Source organism: Lynx rufus, unplaced genomic scaffold, assembly GCF_022079265.1.
Source record: "Lynx rufus isolate CCGP_SWC_20201006 ecotype Redwood Valley unplaced genomic scaffold, mLynRuf1.p SCAF_4, whole genome shotgun sequence".
In the NCBI taxonomy this organism is placed as follows: Eukaryota; Metazoa; Chordata; class Mammalia; order Carnivora; family Felidae; genus Lynx; species Lynx rufus.
The window spans coordinates 54,484,648-54,512,294 of NW_025814856.1; the positions used below are offsets into that span (position 1 = coordinate 54,484,648).

Here is a 27,647-nt window from a genome sequence, read left to right on the forward strand (position 1 = left end):
CGAGCGTCGAGCAACCGATGGAGATGGCGGCCGCGGCTGGGTGAGGGACCGCAGAGGCCCAGAACCCCGGCGGGAGGACCCGACGGGCCTGCGTGCCAGGGGGAGCGCGGCCGGGTACAGAGGGCCGGGAAGGGTCTGAGTGGCGGAAGCTCGGCTCACCTCAGGAACAGAGACGGGCGGGCCGTGCGGGTGTGGGAGGTATGCGGTTGTGGTGGGTGTGACGTGCTTGGTGGGAGATGTGGCTTTCGGGCCGTGAGTTTCGCCTGCATTGTGCTTGCGACGATTGGGCTCTGTGTGATTGTGTGGTTACGTGGGGGCGTGCACAGTTGTGTTTGGTTATACGGCTGAGGGTGCGTGAGCGGTGGTCTCCCGATTGCTTGCGTTTGGTTCCCTGGTTGTGTGAGGTTGAGGCGTTTGGGTTCTGAGTTTGTGTAGAGTCGTTTGTAGCGTTTGGTGTGGCGTCTGTGCGCCGTGTCAAGTTGTCATGTCCGCTCTGTGGGGTCGAGTCTTTCATGTCGTGTGTGGTTATGCGACCTGTGCATAATCGTGTTGAATTGTGTGGAGGGTGTTGTGCGCGGTCGAGGCCGTGATGAGTGCGACTGTGGGATGTGTAGTCTCTGCGGCATGTAGCCGTGTAGCATTCATGCTGGGCGTATAATTTCAGGATATGTAGGTATAATTTTTATTTTTTACGTGGTGTGGGTTGAGAGGGGCTTGCATATGTTATGGTTGTGGGGTCTGGCTTCGTGGTTTGTAGATTTATTTGGTTGTGGTGTGTGTTTGGTTATGCGATTTTAGAGTTCGGTGAGGCATTCATTCATTCACAAATGAAGCTTTCGTGCGTTTCTTCGTGGTAGGTGCCAGGGAATGTGCTAGACCCTGGGGTAAGGTGGTGGGAAAAGCGCATAGTCTCTGCCCTTACAGAGCTTAGAGCCTTCTGTACTTAATTATTTTATGTACTCGTGATTATAAGTTGATACGAGTGCTGTCCCACGGGAGAATGCCTCAAGTGAGAGGCATTTCCTTGAGGAAGCAAGGTTGGGTTGAGATGTGAAGGGTGTGTGTGTTTGATTTGTGGTTGTTAGGGTGAGTGCCTGGGAAGGAAAGGAGCTTTTAGAGTCCCCGCATCCGATGAACCACTTGCTGGGGAGGAAACTGGAACTGCTATTTCAGTGACTGTCTGGAAAAGGGGCTGAGATCTGGGTGTATATAGTCATGGGGTTTCTTAGAGGGAAAAAACCAGGGGCCCGGTGTTTCATTTGCTTATTTTCTGGGTCATGGCTACCCTTCGGCTTTGAGGACCAGGCATTCCGTCCTCACAGGCCCTCTGAGCAGGCCTATCCGAAGCTGAGAGTCATACATTTCCTCTTACTCTCTACTGCGGTTTGTGACCACAGGTTCTTGGGGAGAAATTTCTCTGCTTTTGTGGAATGGTTTTATCTGGATTCTCCCAAGGCTGGGTGTTTTTCTGAGGTGACATTGGAAGTGACTTTGGCATGGCCCAGTAAAAGTGAAAATGTAACCTATTAAGCCCTGGATGTCTTAAGCACTAAATCCTTTTATTTTTGAAGCAGTGAGAACATTAGGCTGGCTTTTCAGCTGTCATTTATTGACTTATAAAACCCACTATGTTCACTGTCGAAAAAGTACAAATATAAAACACAAAATAGATTTTTCTTTTTACCACTGGATTAAAAAAAAATTTTTTTTTTAACATTTATTTATTTTTGAGAGACAGAGAGAGAGAGAGAGAGCACAAACAGGGGAGGAGCAGAGAGAGGAGACAGAATCCGAAGCAGGCTCCAGGCCCTGGGTTGTCAGCACAGAGCCCGACATGGGGCTTGAACTCATAGATCGCGAGATCATGACCCGAGCTGAAGTCAGCTGCCTAACCAACTGAGCCACCCAGGCACCCCTTACCACTGGATTTTTCATGCTCCTCCTTAGACTAAGGTTGGGATTTTTGTTTGGTGTGGTTTTAGCTTTGCTTTTGTTTTTTAGGGCAAACACTATCTCTTTTTCTCCTTGCATTTTGAAACATTTTTATTTATTAAAAAATTTTTTTAAATGTTTATTTTTGAGAGAGAGACAGAGTGTGAGTGGGGGAGGGGCAGAGAGAGAGAAGGACAAAGAATCCAAAGCAGGCTCCAGGCTCTGAGCTGTCAGCACAGAGCCCTGTTCGGGGCTCGAACCCACAAACCGTGAGATCATGACCTGAGCCGAAGTCAGATGCTTAAATGACTGAACCACCCAGGCGCCCCACTCTTTGCATTTGTGATGTAAGTGTAAGAGCTTAGTATATGTGGTTGAGTAAATGACCAAGGTAAAGAGTCAAAAATTTCTGTGTGTGGGGGCGCCTGGGTGGGGTAGTCAGTAAAGCGACCGACTCTTGATCTCGGCACAGGTCATGATCTCACTGTTGGTGAGTTTCAGCCGTGTCGGGCTCTGTGCTGATGGCACAGAGCCTGCTTGGGATCTTGTCTCTCCTCTGCCCTTCCCCCAGTTGTGCTCTCTCTTTCTCAAAATAAATAGACTTAAAAACAAATTTCTGTGTGTTGGTAAGTACTTCAGACATTTCCTCAGTGGCTGAAGTGGCATACAAATTATGGAGTTGGACCCATTGAAGTGCATGTTAGAGAACTGCCTGGGTTTTGTGTTTGCTTTTGAAGTTGAATTTTCTTATCTTCAGGAATCTGTGCTTCCTACTTCAGCGAGTTGCCATTGTCCAGTGATGTTCTCAAATCTTGGAAGGTTTTGTATTTCAGTGTAAGGGTTTGAGAAGGCAGTTTGTGTTCTGAAACTTGCAGTGAGCAAACATTAAATAATCTTGTTGAGCGTTGAAAAGAACAAAGAAAATTCTCAATTGCTGCTAATTTGCCTGAATTGCCTCTTTTCTGTCCCTTCTTTCCTGTTTCAGAGCTTCTCCTACTCCAGAGAGGAAACCTCATCCAGAGCCATGATACCACTTTCCCGTCACCTGTGTGCCGCTTGGTTAAGCTAATGCTGTGAGAGCACTGGTCCCTTGTGGAGGAATCAAGCTGACTCTTGGCATGAGGGGTTGAGAGGGACACTGCTATGGCTTCTCTGGATGACCCTGGGGAAGTCAGGGAGGGCTTCCTTTGCCCTTTGTGCCTGAAGGACCTGCAGTCTTTCTGTCAGCTTCAGTCACATTATGAGGAAGAGCACTCTGGGGAAGACCGTGATGTCAAAGGGCAAATTAAAAGTAAGAGGCGTGAGTTTTTGGCCTATCCTGTTCTGTCCTTGGGAGCTTTAACTCATGGGATGGTTTTCATTAGCTTCCATGATCCCACCAGAAGGTGATAAACAATAGTAAATTAATAATAAGAGTAGTGAACATATATCTGATGCTTACCATGTGCCAGGCATTGTTCAGAGTCTTCCCCATGAATTCACCTCATTTAATCCTCATGATACCTATCGGACTGTGAGACCCCATTTTACTGTTGAGGGTACTAGTCACAGAGAAATTAGGTAACTTGCCTGAAGTCACACCGTGAGGCAGGGCGTGGCTTCGAACCTGATAAATGTAATCACTGTGCTCTCTGCTGTCTCGCTAGACTGTTTGAATTATCTAATTGCCAGCCTGTGAGGAATATGGAGTGGAATTTCTTTCCTTAGCTCTGAAAGTGGAGGCCCATTGTATATCCATTACCCTGTTACAAATTCAAGCCTTCCTGCCATCCTTCCTTCTTCAACTATACCTTGTCCTCTGCAGCCCAGGAAAAGGAAGGTCAGAGTTGAAAAGCAAGGAGAAACAACCTAAAAAGTAAAACTTGGTTTTTGAGCTTCTCAGGCCTCAGGTTGTAGAGAGTCACAGAAAGGATTTTTTCAAAGCAATTTTAACCATACATAGTGTTCATTTCTGGAATTCAGATTCTAACTTCTAAATATGATGCCAGTATTCTGGAACTCACTTTCCTAGTGATTCAGCTAATCTGCTTCTCCTAGCTGGCAGCATTTCTGAAGTCAGTGAGATTACAAAGGCCTGGATGTGTATTCACAATTCTGTGTTGGGTGGGAGAGAAGGGGATGATCATATATTTCTAAATGGACTTTGGCCTCCACATATGCGAGTCACATGCACCCTGTAATGAAATAGTCCCTCTCCATGTCTCACTTTTCAGTTCAGAAAAAATTGTTGAAAGCATTATCATTTATTACCTCTTTCTAACCACATGACAAAGTCAAACATTTTCATAATCCTGAGGGCTGTGATAAATGAGGTGTCTGTAGAGGCTGGAGCGGAGCCATAACTGTTAGCAAAAAAAAAAAAAAGTTTTGTATTTTGTCGTTTTCATAGTTCCTTTATAAACATCGTTATTTCATTTGGTTCTTCCAGCAACTCTGCAAGATGGTGGTTGGTTTCATTTTACAGAGAAGAAGTGAGGCTCAGAGATGTTGAGCAACTTATCCAAGGTCACATAGGAATTTGTAGAGGTAGACTTTGACCCCAGGTCTTCTGTGTCCTCTGGGTCTAGTGCTGCTCTTTCCACTTGGCATCACTGATGATACCAGACCCTGTGTTCCAATCACAGCTTGCCCTGCAGCTAGAATGCAAACAAAAACTGCTCATCTAAGTTTCCTTGGACAGCTGGAGCACCTCTGTGACCTTTAATGAGCATCCAGTCTGAGTGTCAGCTGTCATATACCGTGATGTCACTAAGACTTTGATGCTAGTGCATTCAGAAGTTAGACAATGTCTTCATTTTCCTGTGGTAACCCATTTATTAGAGGAAAAAACATTTAAGGTTACGTAGGGAATAATAGGTGTGAGAATCCACTTAAAGAGTAATAGAGATTTTATGAGTTGTGAAAGAAACTTGAAAGAATTCTCTTGTGTTTTTCTTTGTTTTCCCCCTATCTCTACCTCAGAACAGCTAAGAAATTGAGTTAAGCATTTCTTTAGTACTAATGAGCATTTCTTCAGTAAGGAAAGATATCTTGCTTCTGTGGGAGTTTTCTGTGTTTTGGAATCAGGAAAGTAAAGTTTTAAAGATTGACATCAAAGACTTTTGAGAAGTCCTTTGAAAAGCATTTGGTCTTTTGGTTCTTAGACATTTTATGACATTGCTGGTTTTGTCAAGTGAAATATTAAAGCCAAAAGAGCAAACTTTGATACCAGGTTTTGGAAGTAGTTTAAGAAAGAAAATATAAACTTGTCATTAAGGGGTCAGTGAGTTTGGGCCCCAGCCCTGCTTCAGCTTCAGTTTAGCACATGTACGGTAAGTATAAGAAAAGGTAATTGAAAATTAATTGTGGCTTTTGCTTTGTGTTTTTTTTTTTTAGTAGTTTTTTTTCCCCCTGCTTTGTGTTTTTAAAGATATTTGGGATTGTTCTTAATTGGCCCCCTCTTGAAGGGCTATACCTGGGAAGGTGGCCAGTGGGTTCTTCTATCCTCCTAAAGTGGTTAAATTACATGGACTTGCCTGTTTAACTGGACACAGCTTAGTTTTGTTTGCAGAAGTGAATTTGTGTCTGCTAACTCCAATTTCCTGTCTGCTAACCCTTTGTTTACCGTTTTCTGTTTTCTCTCCCCTATTGTTAAGAATATCATCTGGTGGACCTTATTTTTCCAGGTGGAGAAAGCCATCTCAGAGTGACCGATAATCAGGGAATTTGCTTATTAGCTTGACCGCCTAACAAAGACATATATATATAAGCTTAACATTTTCTCCCTCTGCCTGCCAGCCCCTCCATATCTGCATTTCCCTAGAGTTTTGAAAAGCTTTGGTAGTTTTTTTTTTTTTAACGTTTATTTATTTTTGAGACAGGGAGAGACAGAGCATGAACGGGGGAGGGTCAGAGAGAGGGAGACACAGAATCTGAAACAGGCTCCGGGCTCTGAGCTGTCAGCACAGAGGCCGACGCGGGGCTTGAACTCACGGACCGCGAGATCATGACCTGAGCCGAAGTTGGCCACCTAACCGACTGAGCCACCCAGGCGCCCCAAGCTTTGGTAGTTTTTAATGTTGTTCAGGTAACAGCAGTTCAGAAGTCAGGGAATTCCATGAAGTAGTGATCTATTAAATGTAAAAGAAATTACATTTTGTGTTAAACCTGGTATTTTCTACTAGATTCTAGTGGCAGTAAGGGATAGTCATCCAAGACTTAAGAACATTAATGAGAGCAACTTAGGATCAAGAATTCTTTGGGGCGCCTGGGTGGCGCAGTCGGTTAAGCGTCCGACTTCAGCCAGGTCACGATCTCGCGGTCCGTGAGTTCGAGCCCCGCGTCAGGCTCTGGGCTGATGGCTCAGAGCCTGGAGCCTGTTTCCGATTCTGTGTCTCCCTCTCTCTCTGCCCCTCCCCCGTTCATGCTCTGTCTCTCTCTGTCCCAAAATAAATAAAAAACGTTGAAAAATTAAAAAAAAAAAAAAAGAATTCTTTTTTCCCACCAGTTGACTGTTCTCCTTCAACAGCAGGTCCTCTTAGCACAGAGGGCAGAACCCCTGTTCTGTGGAGGCATAGTTTTTGAGTTGTGCTGACTGGGGAGAGCCGGGGTTCTCATTTCAAACAGATGGGGTTTCCACTTCCAGCACTGCTGCCTCATAAGCTCTGTGATCTTGGGTGCAGCAAGTTTCCCCCCTCTTTGATGTCACGTCCTCATTTATAAGTAGGGATACCACCTGCCTCATAATGTTGTGAGCATGAATTGGCCTAATGTATTTGAAAGCACTTTGTGCCTGGTACATGCAAGGAATCAATCCAGGAAACATTCATTTTCTCTTGTTACCAAGTCTGGTTCCCTTTGCTTATGTTGTAGGTGTTATATCTGTTTCTTGAAGCTTTTTGTCCGTGTCAGCACACATGCATTCATTAAGTGAGTGGGGGAAGAAGAACTCTATGTACAGATAAGCATTATGGGGAGCACCAGCCCAGGTGTTGGTTTACTTCCATCCTGGAAGTAAATAAGAAGTGTTTCCTCATGAGTCCATAGAGTAAATAAATTAATACTGTAGAATTTAACTTTAAAAACTTTGTTTTAATTGAAATATACTTTACAAACAAGTTTTTAAGTGTGCAACGCAGTAAGATTTGAAAAATGTATATACCCATGTAACCACCTCCCCAATTAAGATCTAGAAAAAAAAATTTCCATTGCCTTGGTCCCCTCATCGAATTTGACTTTAATACTTTTATTTAATTGGGCTCTTAAATTTGGCAACAACTAGTAATGTAGCTACATACTGGCTACATAAACCAACTTACTGCTAATACTGACTAGTGAATGGATGCCTCTGGGGGTTTATCATTGCAGTTTATTTGGGATCCAAAAATTTTCAAATGAAGTATAGTCATTTCATCACTTTTTGTGTTTGAGATTTCCCTTGACTTTGTGCTAGATGTTCTTTGTGGACTCATTTATGGTGTTTGTTTGATTTTTCCAGGTCTTGTCCAGAAGGCTAAGAAAGCCAAGAACAGGCTGTTGAAACGAGAAGGAGATGACCGAGCAGAATCGGGGACACAGGGCTATGAGTCTTTCAGCTATGGAGGGGTTGACCCTTACATGTGGGAACCCCAGGAACTTGGTAAGAAATTCTGTTCCTTCATTCAGCAAATGTTTGAGCATCTTTATGTCCTAGGTGATGTTTTAAGAGTTGAGGAGGCATCAGTAAACGAGAGGCATCAGTAAACCAGAATGGTCTAAACTTCTCACGGTCCTTATGTCCCAGTGGGGGCGAAATGGACCAGAATGAGCCCAGCACCTGCTTTGTGTTAGGCACTGCATTAAATGCTTTACACGTGGACTCATTTAATCCTCACTGCACTTGATGGGGACCTTCCCAGAGTCAAACAGCTAAGCAACTACAGAAATGAGATAGGAATCCAGGTGTTTGACATCAGCTCCGGCATTGACTTGGCTGTCTCCTCTCACGTAGTAGATTACCTGTCTAGCAAGAGGCACTCACTGATTTGTGCAACTTAATTTTTGAAACACATAATTATCATACCATCTACTGACTTTTAAAATAATCATCTTTTGAGGTGATGAAAATGTTCTACACTTTATTTCGGTGGTGGTTGGTTGTACAACTCTGAATATACTAAAAACCATGGAATTTGTGTGCTTTAAATGGTGAATTGTATGTCCATGAATAATAACAGAGCTGTTACCAAAACTGCCACATGATGTTGAACTAGCTAATCTTACATGTCCTTTAACTGTTGAATGATAACAAATTTAATATAACATTTTATGTCCATGCAATAAATAATGATTTACTCATGAGGCTCTATTAACTTTCATATTTATTATCTTCAGCACCTTTCACAAAAGCTTTGTGAGCTGTAAAGGGTAGTGATGCTCATTCCCATTTACAGATGAGGAAATAGGCTGTATGAAGGGAACTGATATTTATCCAGGATCATCTACTGTTTTCTTCTTATAGGGCCACTATGGAATGCTTCTTTTTGGATGAGAAAAATCTTAGAACTGCACTGTCCAATAGGATAGCCACTAACTACATGTGGCTATTTAGATTTAAATAAATTAAAATCAAGTAAAATTTAAAATCACTTCCTTAGGGACGGCTGGGTGGCTCAGTTGGTTAAGTGTCCAACTCTTGATTTCAGTTCAAGTCATGATCTCACGGTTATAGAACTGAGCTCTGAGTTGGGCTCTGTGACAGTGCGGAACCTGCTTGGGATTCTCTCTTCCCTCTCTCTGCCTTTCCCTCAATCGTTGCCTCTCTTTCTTTCTCGCTCTCAAAATAAATAAACTTAAAAAAAAAGTCATTTCCTCAATCATACATTAGCCACTTTTCAAGTGTTCAATCTGCACCTGTGGCTAGTGGCTGCCAAAGTGGAGAATGAACATTTTCATCATGGCAGGAGAAAATGGCTTTAAAAATAATAGTATACAATGTAACACTGTCTGTTAATTATACTTACATAAAAAATAAAATTAAAAATTTCAAATCAACGTGTTGTACACCTGAAACTAATATAGCATATGTTAATTATACTTCATTTTTAAAAAATAGTAGTTATACATATAATTATGAGTTAATATGAAAGTATGTAGGAGAATTTGTGGATTCTTATTAGCTTTTCAATAGCCTGTTTTATGATTACCAGTGTTAAATTATCAGAGTAATTTTCTGATTAATTTGCCTGTTTTCAACAACCGACGAAGTCAAAATTGTGGAAGGTCAGGAGAATGGCAGATTTTAGAAGTTCATATTTAGGTCATCCCTAGGAATTTGAAATTAAATTTAACTAGATGTTAGAGAGTATGGTAGGGGAGAAAAGAACGAAGATGATGCAGAGGGTAGCATGTGAGAAGCTCCAGGTAGGGTCCAAGGTATAAATGAACCGGCCATGGTTGAGAAGAGGAGGGGGACTGCGTGCTGGGGGGGTGGGGCCAGGTGCAAGGGGAAGGGTTGGTGTTTTGGAAGAGGGAATATTTCAGATCTGCTGAGACAACAAGCTACTTGATTCCATTTGTGTGAGAATGTTTATCCTGGGTCTTTGCTGCTGGACTGAGCAAGGTATCAGTTTAACTGGCTCCTCCTGTGGCATCTGTTAGCATTTACATTTTGGGGACTATTTTGAGAAGGACTGTTTTGATTCTGATGAAAAACCATAGTGTACCAACTTTGGAAAGTACAGAAAAGTATGAGAGATTTTTAAAAATTGCCCATAATGTTAGTGTCCTTTTTACTGAACAAAAATTCATGTGCCAGACAGCGCTCTAAGGGCTTTATAAATTTTAACTTTTTAATCCTCCTAATAACTCTGTGGAGCGAGTACTATTCTTATCCCCATTTTATAGATGAATGCTCCCAAGTTACAGAGATGTTAAGGAACTTGTCTAAGGTTGCACAATGTGTGGCAGAATTGAAACTTGGGCACAGGCTGGCTCCGGTTCAGGCTCTTATCCACTGTACTCCGAGGTCTCTGGTATTGTACTCTGTGGCCTCCAAGGTAACCATGGTTAATTAACATTTTAGCAAATTTGTTTCCATTTGTTTGTCTTTGAATTTTTAGTAAGACTCTAAACTAGAATTTCTACTTGCGTGTGAAAGTCATTGAGGATAAGCAGCAAGGGAGAGGGGCTCTTTCATAGGAATGACAGGTCATTTGTCTCCCCATCTCCTCTCCTTCTAGGTGCTGTGAGAAGCCATCTTTCCGACTTCAAAAAACACCGAGCTGCCAGAATTGACCACTATGTTGTTGAAGTCAATAAATTAATAATCAGGTTAGAGAAGGTAAATTTTGTTGTTTTCAAACCTTTTTTTTCTGCAAGTGTAACTTTTCTGGGAGAAAAGAATTCTATTTCTACAGTGTGTACCATGTATGTTGTATCTGTCTGATGCTGGCAGAGAAACGCCCCATCTAGAGCTCACCTAGAGAGGTGCAGAGGACCTGCTTGGGCAGGTCTAGCTTGGGCTGGTTTTATTGAAGGAGACGGCCCCGGTTGACAGACTTGGCACATAGCCAGGCTTTCCTTTTCCTTTCTCTGAAGCCTACTTGGCTGCTGGAAAACCTTTCTGCCTTCAAATTATTTCCTCTTTTGGGTGTCCCAAGTACAAACACGCAATGGGGCATGGTGTGTGATACTTGATAGCAAACTGAGAAACTGGTGACAACGTTTGTGAGGACTACTCAGCCAGGGCCAGTGTTAGTGTGGGAACTTCTTAACTGAGCCTTCTTGTCCTGTAGTACCAGAGTGCATCTTCAATACCGCAGTCATTTTTTTTTTTTTTTAATGTTTATCTATTTATTTTGAGAGAGAAAGAGAGTGCATGATCAGGGAGGAGCAGAGAGATTGGGAGAGAGAGAGAATCCCAAGCAGGCTCAACACTTTCAGCATGGAGTCCCGATGTGGGGCTAGAACTTAGGAACTCTGAGATCATGTCCTGAGCCAAGATCAAGAGTCAGACACTTAACCAACTGAGCCATCGAGACACCCTAATACCACAGTCATTCTGTTCTACTCTGACCCTAGAAATGCTTGCTGTGTATGACCTGGATTGTGTCGTGGGCATGGTAGCACCTGCAGGTATAGTTCTTGATGTGTACTCTGTAGGACAGAAATATGTGGCCAGTTTCATTGTCCAGGAGGACTGTGGAGAATCAGGAATTCTCCATTGCTTTCAATAGCCACACCCACCACATCTTGGCCTACCCCTGCTTATTGCTTAAATGGGGAGCTGACAATAAAGAGATTGGAATCAGGTCACGGAAAGGGAGCTGCCTTCCAGATGCAAAGCTAATACTCTGTCTCATGCAAAATTGCTTTTGTGGCTTTGTGGGGTTGGTGATGACAAATGAGACTTGAGAAATGAAGATGTGCAAATTCCTGCTTGATGCCTTTTGCCTGTGGAAAGTGTGTACATCACCTGTTTAACTCTATTTGCACTGTTTTCTCTTTGTCAGCTCACTGCATTCGACAGAACGAATACCGAGTCTGCTAAGATACGAGGTAACTCCAGAATTTTGCTCACGTTCATTCTGTTTATCTTTCTTCCTGATCACACCTCTTTTTTAAAAATGGCTTGTTTTTCTGTTTGATTTTTGTTTTGTTCTTCCCAAAGCAATAGAAAAGTCAGTGGTGCCTTGGGTCAACGACCAGGATGTTCCTTTCTGTCCAGACTGTGGGAATAAGTTCAGCATCCGTAACCGCCGCCACCACTGCCGGCTCTGCGGGTCTATTATGTGCAAGAAGTGTATGGAACTCATCAGTCTCCCTTTTGCAAGTAGGTAACGTGGAGGCAGTGCCCTGGACCCTGATCTCCTCTTGTGACTACCTTGTTTGCTGATCACCACTTAGTGATTTTTTGAACATTTTTGTCTGAGTTAATGTTCTATGAGATCTTCATCCATTCACTTACTGATTCCATGAAGCCTGCTATAGGCTAGGCACTGCCAAGGCCCAGGGATACAATGGTGGATAACAAGGGCTGGCAGACTTTTTCTGTAAAAAATCAGATGGTAAATGTTTTAAGCTTTGTGTGCTACAGGCGGTCTCTGTGACATTTCTTTTTCTTTTTTTAAAAATTTTTAATGTTTTTATTTATTTTTGAAGGAGAGAGAGAGAGAGAGCATGAGTGGGGGAGGAGCAGAGAGAGAGGGAGACACAGAATCTGAAGCAGGCTCCAGGCTCTGAGCTGCCAGCGCAGAGCCCGATGTGGGGTTGGAACTCACAAACTGTGAGATCATGACCTGAGCCGAAGTTGGAGGCTTAACCGACTGAGCCACCCAGGTGCCCCTGTTTGTCTTTTTTTAAACAACCTTTTAAAAACCATACTTCGCTCAAGGGCCATACAAAAGCAGGCTGGTCTTGGTTTGCAGGTCATGTTTGCCTACCTCTGGTCTTTAAGACATCATCCATTCTCCCAAAGGGTCTAGCATCTAGCAGAGGATACAGACTTACAAACAAATAATTGCTTTATAAAGAGATAAGTACTATGAGAGACATTGTGTCAGACACTCAAGAGAGCTGACCCAATTGTGGTCAGCCCTGCTTGGAAGTGGAGCTTGTAAGAGAAGGTCTTAAAATATGAGTACCAGGCTGTCCTTCCCTTTGAGGTTAAAGTCACAAACCGTTCACTGTCATATAGAACAGACTGTAATGTCATAATATGAGAGACACTGAGTGCTGGGGAGATCAAGAGCATGGATGTTCAGGTTTGGGAGGTGATGTTCGAGAAGAGCCTTTAAGATAATCAGGATTGCAAAGAGAGCAGGAGGGAACCTGGGTAGAGTGAAGAGCAGGAGCAAAGCTGTGGAAAGGCCCTGGGGAAGGTTAGTAGATGAGCAAGTAGAATAGTTGGGGGAGTGTAGAAGACACATTTGAGAATTATGGGGACGGTGGCTACAAGGTTTGCTTGAACCAGAGGATCAGAACTCTGAGTCTCAGCTAGTTAAAAGTTGTTAAAGATGATCTCCTGGGCTTTGGGCCAGTTCTGGGACATTTAGTGTGGTTTTGCAACCCTGGAGAGTTCTGCTAACTCTGCATGTGCTGTTGGCTACAGAGCATCTGGGCAACATGGGGCAGAAGCAGATGTTTCCTCTGTCCAGTTCTCACAGTCAGCAGGCACACATTACCTTGATACCTTCCCTTTCTCCCTGAGACTGACTTTGTGTCTCACCTGAGACTTCATAAGCTATGTTTTTGGGACACTATTCACCTTTCTTGTCTTGAGCTAATTAATCAACATTTACTGGGCAGCTGCTATGGGGTAGCCCTGTTGTATATATCGGGTTACAAGTATGAAAGGGCAATTCCTACCATCGTAGAGTCACAGATTCATAGAACAGCCCTGGGTATACATAGCACTGTCATACTGGGACAAAAGTGGAGAGTGCTCTAAGAGGGATGATATGGTAGGAACTGATAGGAAGGGCAGATTTTTTTTTTTTTTTTTTTTTTTTTTTGTCTCAAGGAATATAAGGCTTCCTTTGTCTCAAGGAATATAGGGCTTCCTGAAGGATGTGCCATTCAAGCTGAGCTTTGGAAAGGGTAGGAGTCAGATGTTTGGAGGCGGGGAAGTCTGTCAGGACAGTCTAGGGATTGGATTGGTTGGAGGCAGAGCAAATGGAGGAGGGCAGTTAGGGTCAGGTTAGGAATGGGCCTCAGAGCCTCAAAGAGACCTTCCTAGACTGTGTGGCTCTTTCCTGGCTGGCAGTGAGAGTCTCTGCCACCGCAGAGCCTGACCCCAGGACGGCAGAGGTCTGGTGCTTCTTGCCAATAGACACAGCCTGTGTCAGCACCTGTGGCACTCCCCTCTGTTGTGAGCACTAGGGTGATTGGAGTCTGCGGGCTCACTGCTGCCTGTCCTGTGTTGTGCTTTACAGATAAGCTTACCAGTGCCAGCAAGGATTCCCTGAGCACCCACACCAGCCCCAGCCAGTCACCCAACAGTGTCCATGGCTCCCGCCGGGGCAGTATCAGCAGCGTGAGCAGTGTAAGCTCTGTCCTGGATGAAAAGGATGACGACCGGATCCGCTGCTGTACACACTGCAAGGACACGCTACTGAAGAGAGAGCAGCAGATTGATGAGAAGGAGCACACCCCCGACATTGTAAAGCTGTATGAGGTGACTCACTGTGTGCGGTCCTGGTCTGATGCAAGATGCAGATTTGGCTGTTAATTATGTACACGCCTGCACATTTTGGAGATGCTTTGGGAAGTTGTTCCTCTGAATCACTTTTAGTCTCTGCCAAAGGGCTATAGTGTGATTTCCTAGCTAGGGCCCTGGGTAATTCACAGAGTCATTGGGGGTGTGTTGCAACAACCTCGTTCCCTCTCCCTTCCTTGCCTACTTGAAAGCAGGAAGTTGGAGACTTTGTTGGCCCAGGGGCAAAAGGAAGAAGGATGGTTGCCGTGGGGTGTGGGCAGGATTTGGGGGTGAGGGCAGAAGCTGGAGCAGGTGGTAAACAGTGGGCCAGAGGAGTCCTGGGAAACTCACTTGGAACCTTCAGGCTTTATGAGTTTGAGTGACTGCCCATGAGCATAGAGCTTCCCCTTTAAAAAAATTTTTTTTACGTTTATTTTTGAGAGAGAGACAGAGTGTGAGTGGGAGAGGGACAAAGAGAGGGAGAGACACAGAATCCGAAGCAGGCTTCAGGCTCTGAGCTGTCAGCACAGAGCCCAATGTGGGGCTCAAACCCATGAACTGCGAGATAGAGCTTCCCCTATTAAGTCCATTCAGTTGCCTCAGCTGTCGTTACCACCAGCAGTCCCAAAACACCATTGGTAGATGCTCACTTTGAGAAGAACGTAGTGTAATGAAAAATGGGATTTAGTGTCAGCCTGGGGGTGAGACTGCCTCAGCCTCCCAGTGGCCAGGGGGACCTGCAGGCCAAGGAGAAATTGCCAAGTGAAGGTTTCGCAGGGAGGTGATAGGAGATGGGGAGGAGATCAGCCTGGGCAGCAGAAGCAGCTCATGCACAACCCTGAGCAGAGGAAGAGTGTATAGGTCTTCTCGACTTACAATGGGGTTACATCCTGATAAACCCAACCAAAGTTGAAAATATCCTAAGTCCGGGGCGCCTAGGTGGCGCAGTCGGTTGGGCGTCCGACTTCAGCCAGGTCACGATCTCGCGCTCTGTGAGTTCGAGCCCCGCGTCAGGCTCTGGGCTGATGGCTCAGAGCCTGGAGCCTGTTTCCGATTCTGTGTCTCCCTCTCTCTCTGCCCCTCCCCCGTTCATGCTCTGTCTCTCTCTGTCCCAAAAATAAATAAATGTTGAAAAAAAAAATTAAAAAAAAAAAAAAAAAAAAAAGAAAATATCCTAAGTCAAAAATGCATTTAATACATCTCACCTACTGAACATCATAGTTTGGCCTGGCCTTAACCGTGCTGGGAACACTTATATTAGCCTCCGGTTGGGCAGAATCCTCTAACAGAGACCTATCTGATAATGAAATGTTGAGTGTGTCCTATAACTGTTGAATACTGTACCTGGAAGTGAATAACAATGCTTGTAAGGGTATTGGGTGTTGACCCGCGTGATCGCCTGGCTGACCTGTAGCTGCTGCCTGCTGCCCAGCTTCGCGGAGGGAGCGTCAGACTGCATGCCACTAGCCTGGGAAGTGATCTAAATTCAAAGTCCCAAGTACAGTTTCTGCTGAATGCCTATCAATGCCTCACACCATTGTAGAGTTGAGAAATCATAAAATCCAATAACCGTTGTAAGTCGGGGACTGTCTATATATTGTCTGATGATCACTGAATGGTCACTGTTAGCAGTTCTGCAGGTCATAATGGCTGTGTTTCTGGAGTCACCATGAAAATACTTAGACTTCTACTAGAAATGGTGTTAATGAAACCCTGTGCTGAGCTGCAGATGTAGCCATTATCCATTCTGTGTATGGAGTTCGTGACCTGATAACTCATTTTTGTAAATAGCCACTGTGCTTTTCCTTCCTTCATCTTTGAAGTGAGCCCTGGCAATGCCTTTTGCTGGTATCTTTCATCACCTGGCAGAGGAAGAATGTAGCAACCAGTTCCTTTCGTCTGCCTTGGTAAACTCATTGGCTTGTGTCCTGGAAGGCCTTGCTCCCTGCAAAAACGTCCGGTAAAAAGTTTTGTTGTCACTTTCCTTCCTGCAAGATTTACTGCTTCTAAAGGAGGTCTGTAAATCAGGAAATTGATAACAGTAAAAACAAGCAAAAAGCACTCTCTGCATATTTCTATATTAGAAAACTGTACGTATTATTTTTTTTTAATTAAAAAAATTTTTTTTAAGTAGGCGCCATAGCCAGTATGGGGCTTGAACTCACAACCCTGAGAATAGGAGTTGCATGCTCTTACTCTTACTGACTGAGCCAGCCAGGTGCCCTGAAAACTATAGATTTTAAATGCCTGTCTATTGATAACAGTGTAACTTTTCTGTACCTTGAAAGCACCACTCACTTCTTTTTTGTTCTTAGAAATTACGACTTTGCATGGAGAAAGTTGACCAAAAAGCTCCTGAATACATCAGGATGGCAGCATCATTAAAGTAAGCTATTCCTCTGTTTTTCTAATTCAGTGATGACTGTTTTCTTGCCTTTAGGGCAGCCCCTCGGTAGCTGAAAATGAAAATCTTAACTCTGGCTGTGCTTTTCTTCTGTGAGCAACTGTGGAGAATCTTTGTCATATCTGTATAGTCCCATGTAGCCATGTTCAAGTGACTCCAGTCATTTTCCTTTTTAATTTTTTTTTTAATGTTTATTTATTTTTGACAGAGACAGAGACAGAATGCGAGTGGGTTGGGGGCAGAGAGAGAGGGAGACACAGAATCCAAAGCAGGCTCCAGGCTCTGAGCTGTCAGCACAGAGCCTGACGCGGGGCTCGAACTCACAAGCTGTGAGATCATGACCTGAGCTGAAGTTGGACACTCAACCGACTGAGCCACCCAGGCGCCCCGTGACCCCAGTCATTCTGATTGAGCAGGTTCATAGTCCCCACTGCCGAGTATGGCATCTGGAGGTGAGCAAGGACAGTATTCCTCATGCACCTGCCTAGCTAGATGCTACTTCAGGGTGGCATTGAGGTATCAGGACTTAGAGCAAGCATTTCCTTTAGAGCAAGGGTTGGCACATTTTAGCTAATGGGCCAAATCCAACCTGTCATCTCTTTCTTTTTTTTTTAATTAAGATATAATTCAGACACCAAAAAAATCACCCTTTTAATGTGTACAATTCAGTGGTCTTTAATATATTTACCAAGTTGTACAACCATCATCACTGTCTTAATTCTAAATCATTTTCATCAGTCCAAGAAACCCCATACCCATTAGTAGTCACTGCTCATTTCTCCTCTACCTGGCAGGCACTAGTCTGTTTTCTGTCTATGGATTTGCCTATTTTGGACATTTCATATAAATGGAATCATAAATATATATGATCTTTCATGTCTGGCTTCTTTCACATAGTGTAATGTTTGCAAGGTTCACTCCTGTGGTAGCACATGTTAGTGTTCCATCCCTTTTGTGTGAATGTATTTGTATGGATAGACCGCATTTTGTTTATCCATTAGTCCGTTGATGAGAATTTGGGTTTTTCCACTTCTGGCTGTGATGAGTAATGCTTCAGTGAATATTCATGTATAAGTATAAATCTTTTTGTGGACATACAATTTTATTTCTTTTGGGTATATACGTAGGTGTGGGGTTGCTGGGTCATATGGTAACTCTAGGTTTTAAACTTTTTGAGGAACTGCCAGACTGTTTTCTTAAAATGATTGCACCACTTTATATTTCTACCAGCAGTGTATGTATGAGGTTTCAGTTTCTCCATATTCTTGCCAACGCTTGTTATTGCCACTTGTTTTTATAAGTAAAATTTTATTGCCACATAGCTATGCCCATTTGTTTGATTATAACTACAAACTACAGCAGCAGAGTTGAACAGTTGTGACAGAGACTATCTGGCAAAGCTAAAAATGTTTATTATCTGGCCCTTTACAGAAGAAATATGCTGACATTTTCTTAGGAGCATTGCCTCTTCTGTAGGTTAGTGATATGTGAGCTGGAGTTTGAAGTGCTACCATTAGAATCGGATCCCCACAGTCTTTCCCCAATCTGCAGGGAAGAAAATTATGGCATCCAGTGCTTTCGATTTGAGAATTATCTGCCTTTGTTTTTATTTACCCACTTACTGTGGCAATATGTTATAGTGTCCCCACAAGCAAAGCTTGGCTTTTCCTTCATGACGTCAGTGACTACGTTCTAAGTCTATCGTGTGGGTCTCACATGAAAAGAAAATTAACCTTTTCATTTACAAGGTCCTTAAGGAATTTCTTGACTTATGAGTCTGTAAATGTCTGACTTACAAAATACGAATGGCTAAACCCAGTTGGTTTGTGGCAAAAAATATCCTTTCCCTTGCATGTCTCCCTGCCTCTGCTGTTGCTTCAGGGCTCTTCTTCCAGTCCCTGTTCCCTCCCCCAGTGTTTGCCAGCCCACAGGGAAGGAAAAGAGAGGTGGGAGGGAAACACAAAAGAAAGAAACCATTGCAGACCACCTCCATTTCCCCCAGTCCTAGCACCTGGATGTCTGTAGCCTCTGGCAGAAGACAGTGTCAGGGGAGGAAACCCTTGTTTCTCCAGCCCTCTCAGCCTCCACTGCGCCTTCTCTTCTATTTGCACCTTCTGTACCCCATTCTTCCTCTTTTCATTCCAAGAATGAAGAACGGCAGGAAAGGACACATTTTCGTTTCTACCTGCAGTTCACTGAGCAATTTCGATCAGTGGAGCATATATCCTTCCTGTGAGTAGGTTGGGAGAAGCAGCTCAAGTCAGTCTGGTATATAGCTCCCCTAAATGGAGACTCGTTGGCTTGGAGCACCTGTCTCATGCTCTCTTCCTCCCTGGAACTTACTGGAATGAACACCTTCCTCCCACCTGTGCCCATTGGTTTGAAATCATGACAGGATTATCTTCTTCCTGGATCCCAGCAGGGAGAGCTGTGTTCCTGGCGGTCTGAGCTGGCACTAAACTTTGTCTCATGATGTTGTTACCCATGGGGCTCCTGTCCCTGAGTCTGTTGTTTTTCTTGCTTTGTGCCTCAGACACGCTTGTGGGTTAATGGGCCTCCCCATCCAGCTGGGGAACTGCCATTGCTCAACGTGTTTCCAGATGTCTAACTCTTACTCCTTCTCCACAGATTGTTTCTAAAGGGCTTTAGGTGAATTTTACTCCCTCATTCATTCGATGGATATTTATTGAACACTACCTACGTGCCAAGTGCTATTTTAGGTGTTGGGACTGTAGCAATGAACAGTGAAGACCGTGTCCACTGTTATAGAGCTTCATTATCATGGGAGCACAGGCCATAACCAAGTGAAAAAGTCATGAACAAGATAACTCCAGATGTGATAGGTGCTCTGTGGGAAACATGTTGGTTGATGTGACTGAAACCTTGGGAGTGCTTTCAGATTTGGGCCAACCTTGTTATTTTCCACATGACTTGGAGATACCAAGACGAAGTGGATGCATCCTCAATTCTGGTCTGATGTTCTTTTTGCAAACTATGCAGTTTGAGATGATGAAACCACCTTATTGGATCCTCTAGTTACAGCGCACACCAAGATTTTTCCAGCTCACACTTTCTCGTAGATGATAAACTAGGTCAGCGCCTCAGTCCTTTCTGTTTATTTCACTTAAATTGCTGCTGCCTCAGAAAGGGGGTTGAATGGCCATTGCTGAGGCTGCATTAATAGCTGCAAGGTCTTCTGAAGTGTTTCTGTTTTCAGTGGACATGGATGAAGCTTGGCCATGTCCTAGTTCCTGAGGATATAAAAATGAAAAGCCATCATTATTGCACTTGGATTTTGGGCCTGATGGGGGTGACAGACTTGTAAATGAACAGTTCTAAGATCACATGATGACTGCTATTGTTCCTTGGAGTTAAGTGGAATTAAGCCACCTCTGGCCTTCTCTGAAGTCGCCTGCTCCACCCTGGGTACTCCTGCCTTCTTAATTTGGAGTCAAAGTGCTTTTCTCATGTAGGGAACAATTGTTCATGAGACCCAGGGGCATGGGGCAATTGATCTAATGCTGTGCTGGGTATCACTAGGTGTTGAACGGTCTCCCTGCGTAGTCTGAGTGACAAAAGCCAGGTGCTTTTTCCTCTGATGTGGTGTAGCCAACTTATTTAGTAAACCACTTCATATATCTTACTAGGTATAATGAAATTGTTTAGGGAAAGTAGGCTGAAGTAGATTCATTTGCATTTATTTTGGTGACGAGTGTAAGAGCTAGTTCTTAGAGGCCTAGGCACAAATCTGTTCCTGTGTTATCTGCAGACTAAAAGAACAGAAAGCAGCTTCCACGTGATTAGCACTTATATTTAGAAGAGGAATGAGCCCTGCATTATATACAGAAGTCTGAGATAATACCGCTTGGAGAGAATTAGCTGTGTCTACCTTTGTAAGGCCTTAAACCTTTAGAGCCCTTTTACACAATGCTCGCCAGTAAGCGTGATGAAACTTGGATTAAACATTTCTGTGATTTCTTCTTAGTGCTGGGGAGACCACCTACAGTCTGGAACATGCTGGTGACCTTCGAATAGAAGTGCAGAAAGTGTATGAGCTCATAGATGCTTTAAGGTAAGGTGATGTTTGACTCGCTGCCTTGAGTGGAGGAGATACGGTTTCAGTGAGGGGGGTGGGTGGCTGGCAGGCCTGAGCTCACCCGGAGTCCTGGGGAGTATGTGTGAGGAGCCAGCTGAGGGTAGGCGCCAGCTGTGGCTCTCAACACGTCTCAGTAACTTGGTTAAGGCTTCTAATGTTCCTTATTATTAAAGAAATAGGAACTGATTATTGACACCATCTTTGTGCCAACCATTGGTTGTATCCACATCTCATTTATTGGACCAAAGTTACCCGGTGTGGTAAGGATTAATACGCTCATTTTGTAGGTGAGAAAATGCACCACAGCTGGCAAAGTGAGGGAGCCAGGATAGGAAGCCAGATTCTTTCTGCTGGTCAACAGCTGCTTTTTAACCATGGACTTGCTGTTGGGGTTAAATCAGCCCTTTGAAGTGTAGAAAGTATAATGATTTAGAGGGAGAACTGAGATGGGGCAGCCTTGTCCATCTGTCTGTGCAGGACTGGCTATGTAATTTGCGGACCTAGTGCAAAATGACAATGCAAGTCCACAGTAGGGATTATTAGGAAGTTTAAGACTGTGACAGCAGAATATTAAACCAGGCCCTGGCTACTCCCTCATGAAGTTGGCCCTACATGTGTGGCCAGTCCCTTAATGGGTGAGTGTTGGTTGTTTACCCTGTGCTGTGTTGGGGGCCTTGGGAACAACCACAGGGTAAGAAACGGGCTTTGCCTTAAAGGACACTTCGTGAAGTCTTTAACCTGTTTCCTCCACGGATGGTTCTGGCATGAAAGCCTGGCAACTCAGAGATTGCTCCCTTGTTTCTGGGGCTAGCAATGCTTGTTACATTGATATGTTTGTTCCATTTCAGTAAGAAGATCTTAACCTTGGGCTTGAACCAGGACCCTCCACCACATCCAAACACTTTGCGGCTGCAGAGGATGATCAGATACTCAGCTACGCTTTTTGTGCAGGTAAAGCCATCTTGGGGTGATAGGAACGTCTCACTTGCCTTCCCTGCTTTTCTGCCTCTCAGAAGGCAGACCATGCCAAAGGCTTATTTCCTATTTGTACACTTATTTTTTAAAATTATAAATACAGTCATGTCACACTTAGAGAAAAATCTGGACTACAAAGAAGGGTAGAAACTTCTTAATTCTATGTCCCCAGGACCATGACACATCATTCTGGCATATTTTCCTTTTTTTTCATTTGTATTTGTTATATAAACACGATTAGTACATATTTGCAAATTTATGTTTTCTCTTTTTAACACTGAATTTTGTATCATAAACACTTTTTACATAGTCTTTGTTTAAACAGCTGTCACTTGAATGGCTACAGAATATGACTTTGCACGCACCATCCTTTACTCACTCTCCTTTCACCGGGTATCTGATAGATTCCCGTGTTTTGCTTGTATGAATACTGCCTGACAGACATACTTATACATGCCATTTCTTCCTCAGGATGAGCTCCTAAGGGACTCTTCCTGGGCCATTGCTTGGGAGGAGACAGCTGATTGTTCACAGACTGACTCACCCTGGGAGGTTAGAGCAGAGTTGTTTCTGCCTCAGCACACCTCTTGGGAGAGCCACAGTGAACCACCTCTGGGGCTGCATGACAGGGTGATCTATTAGAGCCCTGTTAGCTTAGTTTTCCAACACCGTATTGCAGAGAAGTGGGCCCTTTGTCCTTTTTTTTTTTTTTTTTTTTTAACGTTTATTTATTTTTGAAAGACAGAGACAGAGCATGAGGAGGGGAGGGGCAGAGAGAGAGAGAGGGAGACACAGAATCCAAAGCAGGCTCCAGGTTCGGAGCTGTCAGCGCAGAGCCCGACACAGGGCTGAAACTCACAAACCACAAGATCCTGACCTGAGCCGAAGTTGGACATCTAACTGACTGAGCCACCCAGGCGCCCAGGCCCCTTGTCCTTTTGATTAGTGGTGTATTCAGCAGTCATGCGGTGAGTGCCTACTGTGTACCAGGCAGTGTTCTAGGTGCTGGGTGTCCTGCCAAGAATAAAGACACTCCTGTTCTTGTAAAGTTTACTTTCTAGATGGGGATAGACCAGAAGTAACTAAAATATATAGCTTAGAAGATAGTGAAAAGTGCTGTGGAGAAACATAGAGCAGGGAAGGGGTAGCGGGCGTGCATGGGGCTCAGATGGAGGCTTACAAACAGACTTCATTAGGCTGATGTTCTTCCTAAAAGGATTAAAACATAAAATTGTCTGTGGCTTCCTACAGGAAAAGTTGCTTGGTTTGATGTCACTGCCAACCAGAGAACAGTTTGAGGAACTGAAAAAGAAAAGGAAGCAGGAAATGGAGAGGAAGAGGATCCTGGAGAGACAGGCAAGTGAAATGCTGCTGGCAGCCTCTTGGGCACAGAGGCTGCCCCAGGCTCCCAAGGGGTCCTCTGTGAGGTCGTGGTAAACCGCAACTTCTTGTGCTCTCCCGTTTGCATCTCTCTTCTGTTCTTTTCCGGCCTCTCCTCTGTAGATACCAGAATAGTTGTTTTTCTCCCCAGGTCAGTCCTATATTTCTTCAGAGATTCTGCTGATTTTCTCCCATCCAGAATACCATGGAGGCTGCCAGTTCTCCCTGTAGCACAGATTTCAGGGGACCCAGACCTCAGGGAGCTCCTTGTAGAACACTTTGGAAGATGCAACATTAAACAGAATAATGTGTGCGTTTAATATTGGGTGAGATTCTAGTGTAGACGAGTGATACTAGACCTCACAGGTTTAAGACCAGCATGTGGCCAGTGAATAATCTAAGATAGAGAAAATCTTATCCCTTAACTTACTATTATTTATGAATTTATTTTTGAAAGCCAGGACATGTGCCTCCTCTCCCCTAAAGCACACAAAGCATGATCTGACTTAGCAGTTGGATCCCTGAGTCCTGAGGTGGGCAGTTGGAGTCTCATCAGCACAGGGGCGGTGGGACTGTAGGGGCAGCTGATGGTATGGCTGCTGTCAGCCTGGTGATTGTGTTTCTTCCCTTCGGCTTTGGTGTCTCCCCAGGCTGCCCTGGAATCCCAGCGAAGGCTTAAGGAACGGCGGAGTGACCTGGCGCCTCGTACGGCTAATGGGGAGGTGGCGTCCCTTCGAGGGGGGCCTGCCCCCCTGAGAAAGGCTGAGGGCTGGCTCCCGCTGTCTGGAGGTCAGGGGCAGAGCGAAGACTCAGACCCCCTCCTCCAGCAGATCCACAACATCACATCATTCATCAGGCAGGCCAGGGCCGCTGGGCGGGCGGACGAGGTGCGCACGCTGCAGGAGAATCTGCGGCAGCTGCAGGACGAGTACGACCAGCAGCAGACAGAGAAGGCCATCGAGCTGTCCCGGAGGCAGGCCGAGGAGGAGGACCTGCAGCGCGAACAGCTGCAGATGCTGCGTGAGCGGGAGTGGGAACGAGAGCGGGAGCAGTTCCAGGCCACATCCCTACACACACGGACTCGGTCCCTGGACTTCCGAGAAATCCGGCCTTTCCAGCTGGAGCCTGGCAGGGAGCCTCGCACCCACCTTGCTTATGCTTTGGATCTAGGCTCTTCCCCAGTTCAGAGCAGTGCAGCTCAGAAGACTCCTTCGCCCGTCTCAGCTCTTGAGCCGGTCAGAGTGTGGTCTGGGCCCCCAGCCCTTGGCCAGGAACCCCTCCCCCAGAGCACCGTGTCACAGCAGAGTGAGCTGGCCTCTCTAAACCCCTTCGAGGAGGAAGACCCCTCCAGCCCCACAGCAGACGGCACTACCAGCCCTCTGGCTGCAGAGCCTGCCTCTGGCCCTTCAGCCTGTGTCCTCAAAGAATACAATCCTTTTGAGGAAGAAGAGGAGGACAACGTAGCAGGGAATCCCTTCACTAACCCAGACAGTCCAGCGCCCAACCCCTTCGATGAGGAAGATGAGTATCCCTGCCTGAGGCCCTCAAGCCCTCCTGTTCCTGGCAACCCGTTTGAGGAAGCCACCTGTACCAACCCCTTTGAGATGGACAGTGACAGTGGGCCAGAGGGCGAGGAGCCCATAGAGGAGGAGCTCCTTCTCCAGCAGATTGATAACATCAAGGCGTACATTTTTGATGCCAAGCAGTGTGGCCGCCTGGATGAGGTGGAGTTGCTGACAGAGAACCTGAGGGAGCTGAAGCGCACCCTGGCTAAACAGAAGGGGGGCACTGACTGACCCCACTGACCGTGGGCAGGGCATCTTTGGGCCCAGGGCCTGGCAGGAGCCTGTGGAGCAGGGCAGGGCTAGTGGGCTCGGCGGGCGAGAGGGAAGGGGAAAGGGTAACATCTAAGGTGTGCACACAGGTTAGGGCAGGGAATCTGCTGTTTCGTGCTGTGCACTTGGAGGTTTTTCCACTACAGTTGAATATTAGTAAAGTGGGAACCAGAACAGGAAGAATAAGCATTCATTTGCTGTATTTCCTGGGTTGGTTTTTTGTTACTTGTTTTTTGAATTGGGTTTTCCCTTTAGAAGGGATTTTAAATTTTCATTACCGACTATAACTAAATGCAGTTCTGCTGGGCAGTCTTCGTGAGTCCATGTGCTCCTGCCTAGTCTTTGGTCCTTATGCAGTATTATAGGGAAGCCTTAAATAGGGCACTTTGCTCAGCCAAGACAGACAAGGTGGATTCATTTAAACCTTTCTTTGGTCAGACAGAAGTCTGTCCCTATTAGGCTTCTTTCACCTGGGGCTTCCTCTGCCCTGCTGGGCACATCCCAACCCATGCAGTAGAAGGGGAGAGGTGCTGCATGAAGGCAATAGTTTAGACCCAGGAGAGCCCAGCACCTCTTTTTAAGAGGCGGTGGCAGGGGGTGATGTTTCACCAGGGTGTTTCCATTCAATTTAAGTCCTTGGTTGTCTGTTTCAGGAAGTTAAACTTCCAGTCCCGGCTATCACTGGGTCTGACCGTGGGCTGTTCAGAAGATGGGAGTGGTTAACTTTTTGGTTGATGGAGGCAGTAGTCTTTGGGAGAAGAGTGTCTACCCAAATGTTACTCGGTTGGAACTGAATAACTGATGGTATAATTGTCCCAGAGAAACCTCCCTCCAGAGCTTTGGTGAAATTATTCTGGCCTGGGCTTTTTCAGAGGGCCCAGTCTGTAATTTAGGATTGTAATCAGGAAGCTTTTGTGGGACATTGCCAGGACAGTGGAAACTTCCTTGAGTCAGAAGATAAAATAATTTTCAGGGCAAGTTGATCAGCCTTCTTCCTTTTTGGGTCATCCTGTCCTGATCTGGGCACCAGGGAGGTATTTTCCTACCAATGTTTAGTATTAAGAAGTGGAAATGTTTGAAGAGGCACAAGCCAGGATCATTCTGGTAGCACCACACTACTTGAATTCTTCATCAAGTAAGGGCAAAAAGGGAAATTGTTACTTTAGCTCTGGTGCTTTGGTTTACAGGAATGTAATCCTTACCTGACGTCTGACATCATGATACCCAAGTGTGCTCAGCTCTAGGTAGAGTTCCTGCAATTAGGCTTGTTGATTAATGAACAATAACTGACCACTAGTCACTTTATATCCCTTAACTAACTCTGGGTCATACTCTCACTGGTTACAGGTGTGAGAGCTGAGATTCCTTTTGTTACCTTCTGGGAAGACCCCTGCTGGTCTTGAGAATGTTTGAAAAACATTGTGGTTTAAAGGTGATCTGTATTTGTGTTGACACTAGTCGCATTTCTTTAGCATCTGTTGGATTTTTGGGCTGAGTGAAAAGATCCTGTATAGGGGTGTGGGAATGGGAAGTGGGTGGAGGGTGTGTGGAGGACACTGTTCTTTTTGCAAACAAAGGAATATGAGTGGATTGCTAATATCAACCAGTTACCAGCCTTGCTGATTGTGGTGGGGGTTGGGAAGTTGGCAACCAGGTCTGTAAGATGTTGCCTGGTACAGGCACCTTTCTTCCTTCTCATGCCCTTCCCGCTGTTATTATGGAGGGTTTCACAGATGGTTGGCATGCTCCCTGCTGCTCAGTCTGTCATTGCTCTCTGATTGAAGAGGATACTCTCTGCACCAAAAAGCAGGTAGTTCCAGAAGCTAAATGCTGCTTTCCGTCATAATTACTTTTCTTATGAAAATATATCTCATAATTAGCTGGTGATTTCAATTCAGACTAGTTTACTGAACATACCCTTTTCCTGAAGTCAACCCAGGTAGCAATCTGTAAGTAACTAAGAGCATTAAGAACCACACACTTAAAAAGTTAAACTTAAAAACAAAACAAAACACTGAATATACTAAACCAAACTAAAACCTTCTGATGTGATTGAATTCTTCCATGGGTATATTCTTCCATTTAATTCTTCTATGGCTATATTCTATATAATCATAGACCTGACAGGAATTAGAATTCTCTATGCCTAACGTTTCCCAGAATTCACACAGGCACAAAGTTGGCTTTATAGAGATGAGTTATCATCAGGGTAAAGATGGCCTATGGATTGCAACCACAGCTTCAAGTTCTTACCTCATGTGAATATTTTACTCTTCCCGCAGTCTTTCAAGGCAAACCACTCCATCTCATGAGAAGATGAGCAAGTTCTTTTTTTTTTTTTTCTTAATTATTCTTTTTAGTAATCTCTACATCCAACATGGGGCTTGAACTCATGACCCCGAGATCAAGAGTCTCAAGCTCCTCCGACTAAGCCAGCCAGGCACCCCAAAAGTGAGCAAGTTCTTGATGTGGTGTTGGCAGATCTCCTTAGACAAAGATCATGTATGGAAGAGACTTTGGGGATTCAGATATCACATGAAGTTGGCCTTTGTTTTTACCCCTTGTTTGTATTTTTCCATGTCTAATACACTAAGGACATTTACTAATAGTACTTGCAGCTCAATGTGTCTTTGCTGTTCAGATACTAAAGTGTACTTCTGAGTCATCATGAGCCAGGTGGTAGGTTGGACATTGGCATAATTAGATGATGGTACTCAAAGGGAGAAGCTGGTCTCTTTACCAGGTCACAGAATGTGGTAGCAGATTGTACGGGTCATTTGATGGTGACAGCTTGAGGGTCATTGGTTTGCATGCACTACTCTGGGGCCTTGTATTGGAATCTTTTTTTAAAAAATAAAATAACAGATGTTA

General features: G+C 44.7%; 1 protein-coding gene across 7 annotated transcripts; it reads left to right on the plus strand.

The window, feature by feature from the left end:
- On the plus strand, positions 1 to 27,647 carry RBSN (rabenosyn, RAB effector). Of its 7 annotated transcripts, none has more exons than XM_047095628.1 (12): positions 1 to 40; positions 2,918 to 3,223; positions 7,409 to 7,549; positions 10,131 to 10,231; positions 11,403 to 11,448; positions 11,561 to 11,722; positions 13,824 to 14,065; positions 16,402 to 16,472; positions 20,476 to 20,562; positions 21,435 to 21,537; positions 22,813 to 22,917; positions 23,592 to 27,647. In XM_047095628.1, exons 2-12 carry the CDS (start codon positions 3,076 to 3,078, stop codon positions 24,735 to 24,737), a joined length of 2,352 nt encoding a protein of 783 aa, XP_046951584.1. In that variant the 5' UTR covers positions 1 to 40; positions 2,918 to 3,075; the 3' UTR covers positions 24,738 to 27,647. The 7 variants fall into 7 exon arrangements, with proteins under 7 accessions (XP_046951584.1, XP_046951588.1, XP_046951582.1 ...); XM_047095626.1 differs by having other exon boundaries at positions 26 to 114; XM_047095627.1 differs by lacking the exon at positions 1 to 40 and adding an exon at positions 115 to 198.